Source organism: Nomascus leucogenys, chromosome 19 (genome assembly GCF_006542625.1).
Source record: "Nomascus leucogenys isolate Asia chromosome 19, Asia_NLE_v1, whole genome shotgun sequence".
Lineage (NCBI taxonomy): Eukaryota > Metazoa > Chordata > Mammalia > Primates > Hylobatidae > Nomascus > Nomascus leucogenys.
In genome coordinates, this window is record NC_044399.1 from 65,349,004 (window position 1) to 65,366,566 (window position 17,563).

General features: G+C 38.2%; 1 protein-coding gene across 2 annotated transcripts in view; it reads right to left on the reverse strand.

Annotated features, from left to right (window-relative positions):
* Nucleotides 1-17,563, reverse strand: part of LOC100588266 — an 88,751-nt gene that overhangs the window by 36,194 nt on the left and 34,994 nt on the right. Inside the window, exons 2-3 of one of the 2 annotated variants that reach the window (XM_003262592.2) lie at nucleotides 16,823-16,984; nucleotides 10,472-10,779 (exon numbers count right to left, since the gene is read on the reverse strand). In XM_003262592.2, the coding sequence (XP_003262640.1) occupies nucleotides 10,472-10,779; nucleotides 16,823-16,972 (458 nt within the window). In that variant the 5' untranslated portion in view covers nucleotides 16,973-16,984. The remainder of the gene's footprint in view (nucleotides 1-10,471; nucleotides 10,780-16,822; nucleotides 16,985-17,563) is intronic. The other variant, XR_001114450.1, reaches the window with a different exon arrangement.

Genomic DNA, 17,563 nt, shown 5'->3' on the forward strand with positions numbered 1-17,563 from the left:
GATATTTTCATCTCTCTGCCTTTCTTTAAACATTGAACCCATTTTTGGTTTAATTTGGTTTGAGATAGGATCCTAACTTTGTTTTTCCAAATGCTTAGACAGCTGTCTCCACACCATTTAACGAACAACAACCCAGCCTTCCCCCATTGATTTGAGAATCCATTTTGACATTCCAAATTTAGGGACTAGAAGCAGACCACCTGTTAAGGATCCTGGAGCGATTTCCAGCAAGAGAAATAGGAATAGGCAATAGTGGAAAACCTGCCAGTTCTGTCTGTATGACCATTTTCAGTTAAATTGTCACTTTTCTGAAGGACAGAGTCCAAGCAGAATACAATGATACATTTATATTCCTGCACTACACAGAGCTTATAGCTCTCTTGTCTCTTGCCTTTTACCCAGGAGCAGAGCTGTACTAGGAAGCGGCTCACGGCTGCAGGCAACAGCTCTGTGCAAAACTGCCTCAGTCTCCTAAAAGGTATTCCAGTAAAAGTGTCCCTAAGCTTTATGGTAGTTTTCTACTTTTGCCATTTCATACATTTCTGCATAGAGAAACTTTATTCCCCAAATTAAGAAATCCACCACAAGTTACTAACTACCTAACAGTTTATAAGCTTAGTTGCAAATTCATTGAGTTACTTAAATAATTAAAAATTACCTGTCTGATAGTAAGTACCTAGAGGCCAGGCACTGGACTAAAAAAAAATCTAAATTTTACCCAGTTCTCAGAGATAAGTGCAAATATTGTCCCTAATTTTACAGATTAGAAACAAAGGCACAGAGGTGGTAAGTAACTTGCAGACCGTCACACAGCTCTAAATGGTGGAGCGAGAATTCTAACCCCATCACAACCTGCGCTGACAACCACAACTTTCCATAACTTTCATCTGAACCTGAACGTTGATACATTTGCATGGCCTCTGATTCCTGGACTGACAGACTTTAGTGACTATTTTAACAACTTCCTCACCAATGGGATTCCTTTCACTCCTAATGTATCTTCTTTTTGCTTTGTGAAATTAAATCAACAAGGACACCAGGTCTTGAATTGGGGTGTGGGCTCAATATATTACACTGCAAACCCATTTTTCCAATTATGCAGAAATAACGTTGACAGAGTTTTGTGGGTTCTAAAGGTTTATATTTGTTGCATTTCCTCTGTGGAATGTGCCATCTACCACAAACGACAGCAGCTGACACAGAGCCAGTGACTCTGCCCATCTCTGTTCCTCCAGATCTCTCTGTGTTCCTTCCTGTCAACTCACAGTGAGAGGTTTAATGTGATTCATTATCTTTGCAGTTATTAATTTTTATAAGATATCAATTATAATAGAATATAGCCATTTTATGCTCAAAGTGCCCTAAGCAATCTTTTCTGCAAACCCCTGACCTTATAGATTAGAAAACTGAAATTTGTCAATGTTAATTACATTCACAAAGGCACGCAGCTGTTTAGTGGCAGAACCTGATGGAACACTCAGATCTCCTGACCTCCGCAGGCTTTGTTTGCTCTTTGTCCAACAGCTTGCTGCCTTTAGTTGTATGACAAATCTTGCTTTTTGATGATTTTTTTTTTCTGCAATGACTGGATGGCTGACTTAGGTTTCATGTAACCAAACACAGCTTGAAAGGGCTCTTCCCTATGCCATACAACAAAGTGCCTGTGAATGAGTTGATGGTTAAGACATGCATACCCTACATCAACCTTCTAATCTTTTCTCAGTATTAAAACATACAATTTATAGTGTCAGAGTCCTGCAATGTAGGGATCAGAGCCTGAATAGTTTGCAAGTACATCTCCTAACTTCTTTTAATGGTCAGATGTCACAAATGCTTTTTACAGGGCCTGCAAAGCACAATTCTTGCATAGTTTGGTTATCACTACATTCAATCCATGCACTCTACAAAATATGCTTTTAATTTTGTACATAAAAATACTATGTAAAAACTGCAGTTGGCTCACTCAGCATCCATTCCTGGTCCCTTCTTTCTTGTCATGATCTACTCTAAGAGTCTGCAAAACTGCATACTTATTTTTTGGCTTCCTTTGTAGCTTTGGATGTTCATAGGGGATGTAAGCAAAAGTCTGTTGAAAGGGGTCTCTGACGAATAGTCCTGATGAAAAGAGGTATAGATGCAGAGGGTGGGCACTCTTTCTCTTCCAGCCTGGAACATTTGTGATATCTATAGGTGCCATAGCTATCTTATAATGATGTAGCAACAAGCGTGACAAGGAAAACCAAAATGCTAAGGATAGCAGAATAAAAATGTTAGAAAGAGCCTGCATCTCAGATGACATCATTAAGCAATTGAAGGCATCCCCGGACATCCCCCACATACATTTATTGTTTTGTTTTAAATATAAAAGTATGCTTTGTAATAATATATTTTGAAAATTAAAAAATACAAAGAAGAAAAATGAAAATACATCAGGATTCCTGTACTTAATTTTCAAGTGCTAATATTTTTGTGTGTTTTCTTAATATGTTATTTCTGTGAACATTTTTACCTATTAAAATAGCATTAGTGTCTAAACTACTGTATAGTTTGACTTTTATTTTTTACTTAATGGTAAATTATGAGCATTTTTCCCATGGCATTAAGTATTCTTATACAACATGGTTTAAAATAGCCACATGGTATTCTATTCTATGAACATGCCACACTTTGGTTATCCAATTCTTCTTTGTTAGGATTTTTAGTTTTTTACCTTTTATCACTATTAATACTTATGGTATTAGTATTCTTCTCCATGAATCTTTATGTTAATCATCTTTTTCTTGGGATAAATTTCCCAAAGTGAAATTATTTGGTCCAAAAAATGATGATGTTTGGGATTTTTGATACTTATCGGCAAAGTTCCCGCCAAAAAGATTGTACTACTTTGGTTCCCATCATAGCTGGATTTGCAAGGTAAGACCCAGCTCAGACCCACCTAAAATTGCTTTCATTTTATTTGAAGGGTTCATGAATAAGCCAAAAAGGAACCAAACTAAACCGAACTAAAACCCGAAGGAATTAATTTGTCTAATTTTTATTTCTTCAATTATTTGAAAAGATGACCATTTTCCCATATTTGTCAGGTACTTGTATTCTTCATGCAAATCATCTGTTTGGAACTTTGTCTAATTATTTTTTGCTTATAGTAGTCATATTTCTCTTACTGATTTGTAAGAATTATTTACATATTAAAGACAACCATTATTTGTGTAAAGAATGTTACAATTTCACTTCTCTGATTATATAATGTGCTTATATTTTCTCCTAGATATTATTTCACTTTTAAAATTAATTAATTATACAATTAATCTATCTGGAATTAATTCTGGAGTATTGTATGTACAGAGGTCGAATTCTACTCTTTCCAATTGGCTAGGATTCTTACTGATTTTAAGTGGTTTTTATCTGATTTATATCTATTTCTGTTACAATATTTGACACTTTAACATTTTACATTCCAAAATTATTACAGCTTGGTCATCCACTTTTGAAAAGATGGAGTAGACTTAGTCTTCCCTTTTCTTCCTGCTAGGTGCAACTAAAAATTCTGGATATTCTGTACAAAAGAAACAAAATAAGAGTCTCAAAGATGGAGAGGAGGGAACTGGCTAAAGATGCCGAGACCCAGTGAATGACGCAGAGGTGAGTCCCTCAGGTTTTATTTTTTATTTTATTTTATTTTATTTTTGCCTCATGTATCCCAAACTTGGAAGTGAAGAAGCCAGCAACCCAGAAACACAAATAGGCACGCACACACACACACACACACACATACACACACACACACACACACATGCACGATCATAATGAAAGCCTGTTCTCATTAGCCAATGGACCAGAAAAGAGTCAACCTTACAAGAGAAAACTTTCAGACCATAACTTCCCACTCCAGCGAAATGTCACAGAAAAAATTGCAGTTATACCCTATACTCTGCAATAAAGACCAACTGAAGAGCCCAGAGGGTGTTGCCAGGTTAAAATACCCCTGTCAGCTGGTGTCAAAAGAAGCTTAGTACAGATTCAGGACTTTCATCCCACTCAGTGGGTACAAGGCCACCTACTCCCCTCTCCATGGTGTCAGTGGAGGCCATGTAAAGACTAGTCATGAGGGCCGGGCACAGTGACTCATGTCTCTAATCCCAGTACTTTGGAAGGCTGAGGCAGGTGAATCACCTAAGGTCGAGAGTTTGAGACCAGCCTGACCAACATGAAGAAACCCCGTCTCTACTAAAAATACAAAATTAGCCAGACGTGGTGGCACATGCCTGTAATTCCAGCTACTCGAGAGGCTGAGGCAGGAGAATCGCTTGAAGCCGGGAGGCGGAGTTTGCGGTGAGCCGAGTTCGCGCTATTGCACTCCAGCCTGGGCAACAAGAGCAAAACTCCGTCTCAAAAAAAAAAAAATAGTAATGAGGTGCCCTTCTTGCTGGGATAGTGTCAGAGAATTCCTAGTGGGAGCCTCGACTCCCATCCCCATCCAGATGTTATGAGGAATCCTCTCCCTTGGCCACCACATGTCAACAGAAGAGAAGCCAGACCTTTCAAGCCTACCTGCAGAAATAAGGCAGTCTCCCCTTTCATTCACTAGAGTGGTGTAAGAGAAGGCCTGCTAAAATAGGATTTAAATAAGATCCAATGTTTTGTGTCATGATGCACAAAATATACTTGTTTCAATAAAAAAAAAAATCACTTATCAAACCAAGAGCAAATAACTTTTTAGCAAAATAATAGAACATTTCAGGCGAGGCACGGCTCACACCTATAATCCCAGCACTTTGAGAGGCCGAGGCAGGTGGATCACCTGAGGTCAAGAGTTTGAGACCAGCCTGACCAACATAGCGAAACCCCATTTCTACTAAAAAGTACAAGAATTAGCTGGGCATGGGCCAGGTGCAGTGGCTCACACCTGTAATCCCAGCACTTTGGGAGGCCGAGATGGGCGGATCACGAGGTCAGGAGATCGAGACCATCCTGGCTAACACAGTAAAACCCCGTCTCTACTAAAAAAATACAAAAAAATTAGCCAGGCATGCCGGCAGGTGCCTGTAGTCCCAGCTACTGGGGAGGCTGAGACAGGAGAATGGCATGAACCCGGGAGGCAGAGCTTGCAGTGAGCCGAGATCGCGCCACTGCACTCCAGCCTGGGCGAGAGAGCGGGACTCAGTCTCAAAAAAAAAAAAAAAAAAAAAAAAAAAAAAAAAAAAGAGAATTAGCTAGGCATGGTGGTAGGCTCCTGTAATCCCAGCTACTCGGGAGGCTAAGGCAGGGAGAATCACTAGAACCTGGTAGGTGGAGCTTGCAGTGAGCTGAGATCGTGCCACTGCACTCCAGCTTGGGCAACACAGTAAGACTCAGTCTCAAAAAAAAAAAAAAAAAAAAAAAAAAAGATAATAATAATAGAACATTTCAACAAAGAAATATAAGATAAAAAGAACCAAATGGGAATTTTAGAACTAAAATATATAATAACCAAAATAGACAACTGAACAAATGGACTGAACAACAGAACTGAGAGAATAGAAGAAAGAATCAGAGAACTTGAAGACATAACAATAAAAATTATCCACTCTAAACATCAAAGAGAGAATAGATTGAAAAAAAAAAAGAAAGAACACAACCTCAAGTGCATATGGCTCTATAATAAAGACATAACATTAGTATTATTTGAGTTCCAGAAGGGGAGAAGAAAGACAGTGGTGCCGAAAAAGTACTTGAAGAAATAATGGCTTAAAATATCCCAAATTGACCAAAAAAGAAAAAAAAATAGATGTAAGAAATCTACATCAAAACACATCATAGTGAAACTTCTAAAAACTAAATACAAAGAAAAACTTTTGAAAGCATTGAGAAAGAAACAACATATTGGCTATATGGGAAAAACAATTTGGATAACAGTAGATTTCTCTTCAATAATCACAGAGGCGAGAAGACAGTGCTGCAATATTTTTCAAATGTTGAAAGAAAAAAAACAAACCTATCAGCCCAGAATCCTATATCCAGAGAAAATATTCTTCAGGAATAGAGATAAAATAAAGACATAAGATAAAAGAGAACTAAGAGAATTTAAAACCCACAGACCTACCCTAAAAAATGACTCAAGAAAGTTCTTTAAACATAAAGAACAGAATAAAAGAAAGACTCAGTACATTAGAAAGGAAGAAATTATACTTGAGCAAAAATATAAATAAGGACAATAGACTTTCTTTCTCCTCTTGAGTTTTCTATATATTGACAGTTGAAGCACAAAGCTGTAACACTGTCTAATGAGGTTCTCAATCTATGTAGAGGAATTATTCAAGATAAGTATTCAGACATACATTGGAGATATTGTGGGTTTGGTTCTAGACCAGTGCAACAGAAGTAGAATACTCATTCTTCTCAAGTGTTCATGAAACATTCTTCAAAATAGATCACATGCTAGGCTACAAAACAAGTCTTAAGAATTTAAGATTGAAATTATTTCAAGTCTCTTTTCCAATCACAATTGAATGAAACTAGAAATAAAAAAATAGAATAAAAACAGAAAAATTTACAAATACATGAAAATTAAACAACACACTCTCAAACAACTATTGGGTCAAAAAAGAAGTCAAAAGAAAATTAGAAAATATTTTGAGACAACAAAAATGAAAACACAACAAAACAAAACTTATGCATCAAAAACAGTTCTAAGAGGGAAGTTTACAGCAATAAACACCTACATTATAACAAAGAAAGATCCCAAGTAAGTAACCTAATTATATCTGAAGAAACAGAATATAAGAACAAACTAAATACAAAATTAGCAAAAATAAATAAATAAATAAATAAAGATCAGAGCAGAAATAAATGAAATAGAAAATAGAAAACATTTTTAAAAAACTGACAAAACTATAAGCTGGTATTTTGAAAAAATAAATAAAACTAGTAAAACCTTAACTAGACTTACTAAGGAAAAAAAGACAAAATATCAGAAACGAAAGAGGAGACATTACAGAAGAGTTCATAGAAAAGAATCATAAGAAACCATTATACAAAATTATATGCTAACCAATTGGACAACCGAAAAGAAATGGAGAAATTCCTAGAAACATACACTCTTCCAAGAGAGAATAAAGAACAAACAGAAAACCTAAACAGTCCAATAAAAAACAAGGAGATTGGCCGGGCGCGGTGGCTCACGCTTGTAATCCCAGCACTTTGGGAGGCCGAGGCGGGCGGATCACGAGGTCAGAAGATAGAGACCATCCTGGCTAACATGGTGAAACCCCATCTCTACTAAAAATACAAAAAATTAGCCAAGTATGGTGGCAGGCGCCTGTATTCCCAGCTACTCGGGAGGCTATGGCAGGAGAATGGCGTGAACCCGGGAGGCGAAGCTTGCAGTGAGCCGAGATCGCGCCACTGCACTCCAGCCTGGGCGACAGAGCGAGACTCCGTCTCAAACACAAAACAAAACAAAATAACAAGGAGATTGAAGGAATAATAATAATGATAATAAACTGTCAACAAAGAAAAGTCCAAGACCAGTAAGCTTTGCAGGTGAATTTTACCAAACAAATAAAGAAGAATTAATACTATTGCTTCTTAAACTATTCCAAAAATAGAAGAAAAGGGAACACTTTTAAAGTTATTCTAGGAAGCCAGCATTACTCTGATATCAAAGCTAGATGAAGGCACCTCAAGAAAACAAACAAACAAACAAACAAACTATAGGCCAATATCCCTGATAAACAGACACAAAACCCCTCAACAGAATACAATCAAATTGAATATAACAGCACATTAAAAAAATTATACAGCACGACCAAGTAAGATTTACCCCATGGATGTAAAAATGGCTCTACTTATGCAGATAAATCAATGTGATATACCACGTTAACAGAACGAAGGATAAAAATCGCATGATCATCTCAATAGACGCAGAAAAAAGTATTTGACACAATTGAACACTTCGTGATAAAAACTCTTAATAAGTTACATATAGGAGGAATTTACCCCCGCACAAGAAAGGCCACATATGACAAGCTCACAGCTGACAGCATATTTAATGGTAAAAAGCTAATGTCTTTCATTCTAAGATCTGGAACAAGGCCAGGATACCCACTCTTGCCACTTCCTTTCAATTACATAGTACTAGAAGTCTTTACCAGCGAATTAGCCAAGAAAAAAAAATAAAAGGCATCCAAACTGGAAAGGCAGAAGTAAAATGATTTCTGTTTGCAGATGACATAGTCCTATATATATATATATTTTTTTTAAAAAAACTCTAAAGTACACACACACACACACACACAGAGAGAGAGAGAAACTGTTAACTTATAGACATATTCAGTGAAGTGGAGGAATATAAAATCAACATACAAAAAATTAGTTTCATTTCTATAGACTGAAAAAGAAATTAAGAAACAATTCCATTTACAAACGCATCAAAAAACCCAAAATACTTGGGAATAAACTTAACCAAGAAAGTGAAAGACTTGTACACTCAAAACTACAAAACATGGACAAAAGTTTTTTTAAGACGCAGATGGAAATATTTTTCATGTTCATTGACTGGAGGAATTAATATTGTTAAAATGTTCTTCCTTCTGGTAGGAGATAGCTTAAAAAATTAAGAAAAGAAAATGCTCTTACTTCCCAAATCAATCAATAGGTTCAATGCAATCTCCAACAAAATCCCAATGGCATTTTTGCAGAAATAGAAAAAAAATCCTATTATTCATCTGGAAACACTGAAGACCCTCAAAGCCTGCAGTAATCAAAACAGTGTGGTACTGACATCAAAACAGACGTATAGACAAATGGAATAGAATACAGAACCCAGAATGGAAGCCAGGCATATATGGTCAACTGATATTTACCAAGGGTGCCAAGAATATACTATGGAAAAAAGAATCTCTTTAATATATTGTGTTGGGAAAATGAGATATTCACATGGAAAAGAATGCAATGAGAGCACTATCTCATGACACATACAAAAATCAACCACAATGGATTAAAGACTTAAATATAAGACATGATAAATAAAATATTAAAATAAAACATGGGGGGAAAGCTTCTAGATGTTGGCCTGGGCAATAATTTCTTCTATAAGACACCAAGAGCACAGGCAAGAAAAAAAAAAAGCAAAAATAGAAAAGTGGAATTATATGAACTAAAAAGCTTCTATACAGCTTACAGAATTGTTAAACAATTAACAGAATGAAAAGGCAACCTGTAGAATGGAAGAAAATATTTGCAGACCATATATCTAATAAGGAGTTAATACCCAAAATATGTAAGGAATTCCTACAACTCTATAGGAAAAACCCCAATAACTGATTCATGCTTTCTTGAATTATACTGAGAAAAAAAATCATGTTTATTAAAATTTTCTTTATGTGTCTTATAGTTTATCTTCATTTCTGTTTCAGAGTCTCTCCATAGGCCCCAGTTGGCTATTTTCTCTCTATTCACCTTTAAAAGAGAGTTTTATCTGTGTCTTGCATTTGTATAATTGAGGAGTATCCTTTTTGATTCCCCTTATGTGTTAAATGAATTCCTTTTGAATTCTGGAGTCCAGCAGCTTGAGGAGGTGTGCAGTGAACTGTAGGTCAAGAACCTAGATCTGCATCATTTCTTTTCTGCTATGTGAGAAGCTGCCATGCTATCTACTGTGTCTGGTCACTACAACCAGGTCAAGCTCAGACCCCTTCCTGATGTGTCAGCCTCCTGTGTTTGGACAAGCCGTCCCCTCCCTGCCTGATCTCTGCTTGGCTGCGTAAACAACTGGGAGTCCTATTTCAGCTGTTTTCCAGTCCCTCAGCAATGGGCATTTGCAATCTGAGTCCTACCTAAGGTTGGAGTACCATTTGGCCCTGTTGGCCCCTCACTCTCTCCTTCTTGAAACTCTTTCCTTGCTTTCTGGGACTCTGATATTCCTCTGACTTGCCTTCTATCTTCATGACTATTTTTCTCAGTATCATTTGACAGCTCCCCTTGTTCAACCTGACCAGTACATGTTTTCTCCTCACAAATCTGTCTTGGTGTTGTTTTTATTCACACACTCTCAAAGGGTGACCAACTACTGCAGTTTGTTCAAGCCTGAGAATGTTCCCATGACATACGACTTTCAGTGCCAAAATCGAGAAAGTCTCAAAGAAGAATGATTTGCTGACCCTCCCATACAAATCTTTGTTCCATTGGTTTCAAGTACCATTTGGATGTGAAACACTCTAAAATTTATTTATTCGGCCCAGACTTCTCTTCTGATCTCATTTCCAGCTGTGTACTAGACATCTCTGAATGTTCCCTCCCACTCCAAAATACCTTCTACATTCTCTAACTCAGGATACTTTACAGCATTTATCCAGTTGTCCCATCTATCACAGGGAAATGATCCCCGACTCTTCCATCTCCCTCCATCCTCACATCCAATTATTCGACAAATTTTAGTAATTCGAATTTGATTTAAAAATGCTTTCATAAATGCCGGTCCATGATCTCTTACCCAGAATACTGTTGCATCTTGTTAAACGGTGTGTAGTCCATAGGATGTTTACGACTCTCCTGGTTCCACTCCGTCCGGACAAATGTCGGTATTTCACCTCTCAGCTCCTTGGAGATAGTCATGTACTTTGGCCATAACATATCAGCAGATATGACGTGGGACACTCTGCTGTATGACGAGCTGGTGACTGATTTGCTCCATTTTCCTCTCCCTGCTGTGGCAAATAACAACCCTTCATGGTGGAAACTTGTCAGTCTGCATCCCCGTGTGAGGACGAGGTGGACCAGAATCCATGAAAGATGTGCAGCCTGAGTGAGAAAAACATTTTTATTGTTTGAGCCACTGAGATTTGGGGGATATTTATTACCATAGGACAACAAAACTTACACTGACAAATACATGTGGCCTCTGCAGCTTCCACGTTTGGCTGCTCTAAACAATTTTCCACACAATAACCAGAACAATCTTTCAAATTATATGAAAAATGGATTAGTCAATCCGTGTTCAATGATTTCTTATGGACTTAGGAAATACAATTCTTTTTCTTTCTTTTTTTTTTTTTTTTTTCTTGAGATGGAGTCTTGCTGTGTCGCCAGGCTGGAGTGCAGTGGCACAATCTCGGCTCACTGCAACCTCTGCCTCCCGGTTCAAGCAATTCTGCCTCAGCCTCCCAAGTAGCTGGGATTACAGGCACCTGCCACCATGCCCAGGTAATTTTTGTACTTTTAGTAGAGACGGGGTTTCACCATGTTTGCCAGACTGATCTCGAACTCCTGACCTCGTGATCTGCCCGCCTCAGCCTCCCAAAGTGCTGGAATTACAAGCATGAACCACCGCGCCCAACCGGAAATACAATCCTTAATGCAGGCTATCATGTCTTGTCTCTCTCTCCAGCTTCTCTCTGCTTGCACCTCTCTCTCACACTCTTTTGCTCTCTCTCTCTCTCTCTCTCTGGTTCTGTTTGTTTCAGACATAATACATTTCTTTCAAATGCTCAACTGCTCCATTTTCTTTTACCTCAGTACCTTCACAAACATTTTGTTCATTCCTCCTCACTCGCCTTAAGAGCAATTAATTTTCTTTTGAGTGGTCTCCTAAAAGTTACGCTTTCTAGGATAATTTTTGGACTCCAGAATTAAATTAGTCTTACCTGTTATATGCTTCTGTGGCACTCTGCTATTTTTCATAGTAAAACCCAGGGTACTTATCATTTATTTTAAAAAATTTCCCACTGGAAGCTCCGTGAGGCCAAGGGGCTCTGCATACCTTGGTTCTATCCCCAGCATCTGATAGAGTGCCTGGCACGTAAGAGCTTACATAAGTATTTGTTAAGTCAATTGAATAAATTAACAACAAAAATTCCCATTGCAGTGTCTGTTAACTAAAGTGTGTGTTACAGGGATGAGACTTTTTCCCAAGGCTGGGGTATTTGGCACTTTTCTGCAATGTATTCCGCTCACAAGTGCTGTTGCTGATGCCTAGAATGCTATTCCTTTCCTCCCCTACCACACCCACAAATTTCGTTTTCCATTTTCTCAGCCCACTGTCTTGCTCTTTGCCTGACTAGTTCCCATCTGTCCTTCAGGTCTCAGCTTAAATATAATTTCCTTGGAGAATATTTCTCACAGTCTCCAGACCACATCAGACTCACTCTTTTATACTGTCATGATAACTGATTTTTTCTTTTTTTATTTAACTTTTATTTTGAGTTCAGGGGTACATGTGAAGGTCTGTTACATAGGTAAACTTGTATCATGGACATTTGTTGTACAGATTATTTCATCACTCAATATTAAACCTAGTACCCATTAATTATTTTTCCTGCTCCTCTCCCTCCTCCCTTCCTCCACCCTCGTGTAGGCCCCAATGTGTGTTGTTCCCCTCTATGTATCCACATTTTTCATTGTTTAGCTCCCACTTATAAGTGAGAACATGCAGCACTTGGTTTTCTGTTCCTGCATTAGTTTGCTAAGGATAACGGCCTCCAGCTCCACCCTTGTTCCTGCTAACGATATGATCTCATTCTTTTTCATGGCTTCGTAGTATTCCATTGTGTATATGTACTACATTTTCTTTATCCAGTCTACCATCAATAGGCATTTAGGTTGATTCTATGTCTTTGCTATTGTGAATCGTGCTGCAATGAACATACACATGCATGTGTCTTTGTGATAGAATCATTTATATTCCTTTGGGTATATACCCAGTAATGGGATTGCTGGGTTGAATGGTGTTTCCGTTTTTAGATCTTTGAGGAATCAACACACTGTCTTGTTTCCACAATGGTTGAACTAATTTACACTCACACCAACAGTGTATAAGTCTTCCTTTTTCTGTGCAACTTGGCCAGTGTTTGTCATTTTTCAACTTTTTAATAAAAGCCATTCTGATTGACACTGATTCTTTTCACTGCAGTCCTACAAAGTCATTTGGTGAGTTACCACTGCTGTCACCAATATTAGAACCAAGCTCACTTCTGCTTTTACCATTGCCCACTAATAGTTACTCACTGTGCACCATGTACTCTGGGCACTCTTCTGTGTCTTGCCTTACATAGATGATCTGCCTATAGCCTCAGAATGTCATCTTAAAAGAGGATTGATAAGACCTTGATATGGAAATCAAATTTGCATTTTTACTTCAGAGCTTACATATTTTTTTTTTTTTTTCTTTGAGACGGAGTCTCGCTCTGTCGCCCAGGCTGGAGTGCAGTGGCGCAATCTCAGCTCACTGCAAGCTCCGCCTCCCGGGTTCATGCCATTCTCCTGCCTCAGCCTCTCTGAGTAGCTGGGACTACAGGCGCCCACCACCACGCCCGGCTAATTTTTTGTATTTTTAGTAAAGACGGGGTTTCACCGTGGTCTCGATCTCCTGACCTCGTGATCCGCCCGCCTCGGCCTCCCAAAGTGCTGGGATTACAAGCGTGAGCCACCGCGCCTGGCCCAGAGCTTACATATTTTAACCAGTATATTTTATTTGGTTAATGTTTTTGACCCATACTGTGATTATTCTCCTTTGAATAACTGAATTTATTTTATTCACATTTCTTGTTATGTTATCTTTGGCTTCGTTTCTGTAATTTCATTTTGTATCATGTTTTCTGTTTTTACTCATACATTTCTTTAAAAACGTATTTATTGAGCATTGACAGTATACCAAGTATGATGTTAGATGCTGGGATACAGCAGTGAACCAAATAGAATTTCTGCCTTCGTAGAATTGATTTCTAGTTAGGAGAGGCAAAAAATTATAATAATAACAACAAATAAATATACAATGGTGGTGATAAGCACTGTGGAAAAAAATAAAGTAGGAAAATAGGAATAAGAAGCATGGTTATGGGAAGGAGTGCTGCTATTTATTTAGGGAGGTCACTTGGGGCGTCACGTTGATGTTTATTTTAAATGACTTCATTATAAATACTTCGTTTTCTTCTTTTGCGGTGGGTATTTGTTTTGCTGTGTGTGTTTTCCATCTGATACGTATGTTTACACAATTGTCTAACCATATGCATATGTCTTTATTTTTATCATCTTCAGACAGTAGCTGTTGATGGTTTCTATGAAAGGTAAGGAAACCAAAGAAATGATACTTTCTTTAGCTTCTCTCCTGCCCACGTCTACCCGATTTTTTAAAAGTTGTGGCATAAGATGGTCCCATAAGACTCATGGGAATTATGCTATGTGAGAAATTCAGATTATAAGACATCTCCTGGCAAGCACATGTATGAGCAACTCGGCCATAGTGAGCGTCACTATGCAGCCACGTTCTCAGTAGTATAGTTTGCACAGGTTTTAGTAAGCCCTGGCAGGTCCATGATTTGCTAGTTTGTAGTGGTGATGATCCTATGAATTATTTGCATTATTTGTACTGATTTTGAGGGTCATTTACTATTTATTTATTTTATTTATTTATTTACTTATTTTGAGATGGAGTCTCGCTCTGTCACCCAGGCTGGAGTGCAGTGGCACGATCTTGGCTCACTGCAAGCTCTGCCTCCCGGGTTCATGCCATTCTCCTGTCTCAGCCTCCCGAGTAGCTAGGACTACTCGGCCACCCGCCACCATGCCCAGCTAATTTTTTATATTTTTAGTAGAGACGCAGTTTCACCGTGTTAGCCAGGATGGTCTCAATCTCCTGACCTCATGATCCACCCGCCTCGGCCTCCCAAAGTGCTGGGATTACAGGTGTGAGCCACCATGCCCTGCCTACTATTTACTTTTAATTTTTAACTATTTTCATGTTTTTAGAAACAGGATCTCGCACCTCCACCACCCAGGCTAGAGTTCAGTAATGCAATCACAGCTCACTGCAGCCCTGAATGCCAAGGGCTCAAGCCATCCTCCGGCCTCCCAAAGTACTATGATTATAGGCATGAACCACTGTGCCAGGCCTTACTTTTATTTAAAGATTCAATTACTCAAACATTGAGTAGATATGATTTATTTGTAACTGAATGAAGTACAATTATAAATTTTTATTTTGATAATTCACTTTACAAGGAATTTTTTTTTTTTTTTTTGAGATGGAGTTTCACTCTTGTTGCCCAGGCTACAGTGCAATGATGCTATCTTAGCTCACCACAACCTCCACCTCCCGAGTTCAAGCAATTCCCCTGCCTCAGTCTCCCAAGTAGCTAGGATTACAGGCATGCGCCACCATGCCCAGCCAATTTTATATTTTCAGTAGAGATGGGGTTTCTCCATGTTGGTCAGACTGGTCTTGAACTCCTGACCTCAGGTGATCCACCTGACTTGGCCTCCCAAAGTGCTGGGATTACAGGTGTGAGCCACCAGACCCGGCCTACAAGGATTTTTTAAGGAAAAGATTACCCTCCAAATAGAAAATTTCATTATGTTTTCTACTTTTTCAGCATTAATAAAAATTTATATTGTTTTATGTGGCTATAGTTTTCAAAATTCTTTAAGTTGGTTTAACGAACATTTTCAATCTTTTTTCATGTCTTTTCATCTCTCTTGGAAATTTCAATTAAGTTATCAGATACTTTGTTTTTTTCCCCACAAGAACTTATGGATGTTATATTTATTTTGTTCCTGCATATTTAAATATGTCCGCCTTGCTGTAAAACATTTGCTCCCATTCCGTAACTGAGGAGTTGTAGATATTGCTATAGAGAACTTTGAACCCAGTTCGATTCTTTCTTTTGCCCCGTAGGTAGCTTTTAAAAATAAATGTGATTATTTTGCTTGGTTATTTATTTATTGAGAGGCTGGGGAGACATACAGAGGAGGTGCTGGATGTTATAGGATACGTAATCATGGAAGCCAAAACATTTAATGGCTATGTTTGGTTGATCAGTTTTTCTTGGGACACAGTGTGACCTTTCAATCATAAGACATATATCTACCTTTGTTTTATAAAATGTCTTCTCTCATATGTTTGGATATTTTATTTCTACCACGTTTGTTCAGTTTCCTTTGCGGGGTGTTCACAAATTACATGCATATTTATTCACTGTCTTATTTTCCCTGGAACTCTTTGGCTTTTCCACGTATTTTGTTCATTTCTTTCTAACTCGGCCTGTCCTCCATGTTTCTCTTTCTCAGCAATATTTATTTTAATTTCAGCATGGCTTTAGCTTCAAATTTTTTTTCTCTTCTGCATTTTCGCCAGATATCTCTCAGCTCACATTTATTTCCTTGTATTGCCTTATCATGTCTTCTTTGATCCCTATATCTCTTCTTGAGCTCTGATTTTCACAGGCACCATAGTCAATTCTTTGACTCTGGATAAATGTTTGTGTGTACTGTTGTTCTGCTTGCAGAGTAATTCTTCTGAGGTCTAGCCTCCATCTGGCTTTGTTTGGCATGTTTCTTTCTTCCATCCAGTTATAGCCGTGCATATTTCTCAGGCTGGCTCTTTTCTGATTATTACTTATCTCTAAATGAGGGGCAGTTATTTCCTGGGTCAAGTATTTGCTAAAAAATTGGAGGAGGAGGAGAACAGGAGGACATTTTACAGGGCACAAGGCACTCTTCCTCGAACTTTGGAGTGGGTTTCTGCTAAGAGCTCAATTTCCTCCCCCTTTGTCCACTAAGAATGACTATATCATTCACCTGTGTGTAATAAGTAGTCGTACTTATGGGACGGGATTTAGTGTGTATCACATTTCAGTAGATGGTGACTGCCACCTCTCTACCTTGCCATACAGGCCACTGGCTTTTCACAAAGATACCGTGTCTGTGTAATTTATCATCCAGCGCCGGCTCTGCCTGTCACTAGATAACATGGAATGGGACTTGGAGATGTTTCTAGTGCCCAAGCAGTCCCCACATCCAGACATTCCAGCAAGGAGCCATTGGCTGGCCTTTTTAAGGTGATGGAACTTACATTTGCAGTACTCTGCCATGGAGTATATTCACTCTTGATATTCGCCACCAATTTGATCCAACTTTCATTTTGTTTAGCAGCTACATTTTGTAGTTTGTGGTTGCAGATGCTTCTCAGTTTCATGAGGCTTTCTCTTCTATGTTTTTTCATTCTTCTTGTTGCCTTTAATTGATTTAGGAAGGAGAGTGGGAAAACATGTTTTACTCCATTGTTAATTGGACAGCCCAGTATCCTTTTTATCCCCCTCTGTATACTTTCATGGTTTTTGCCAACTGGAGCGAGAAATATGAGGGTCATTGCCTCTCATCTGCACATTTGTTTCCTCTCTTGTGTATTCTTGCAACGTACTGGCTTTGGACTTGATTCATGCCATTCTTTCGTCCCCAAAATATGTATGGAACACCCATTCAGTGCCAGAGCCCCGATCAATGTTTTGTAATTCTCGCACTCATAAAGTATACAGTCCAGAAGCAGGTAAACATCAACCGACCGAACAAAAACATCTCACAAAATTAATGTAAAATTAGGAACTATACTAAATGATCTAGATGGACTACTCTCCAGTGCAAACTTCCGTGATAATGGAAATCGTCTGTACCTACATGTCCAATATGGTAGCCACTAATTGCATACGATTATTGAGCACTTTAGATGCAGGCAATGTGCTGAGAAAGTGAATTTCAAATGTTATTTAAATTTAATTAATTTAAATTTAAACACACGTGCAGATAAAGACTACTT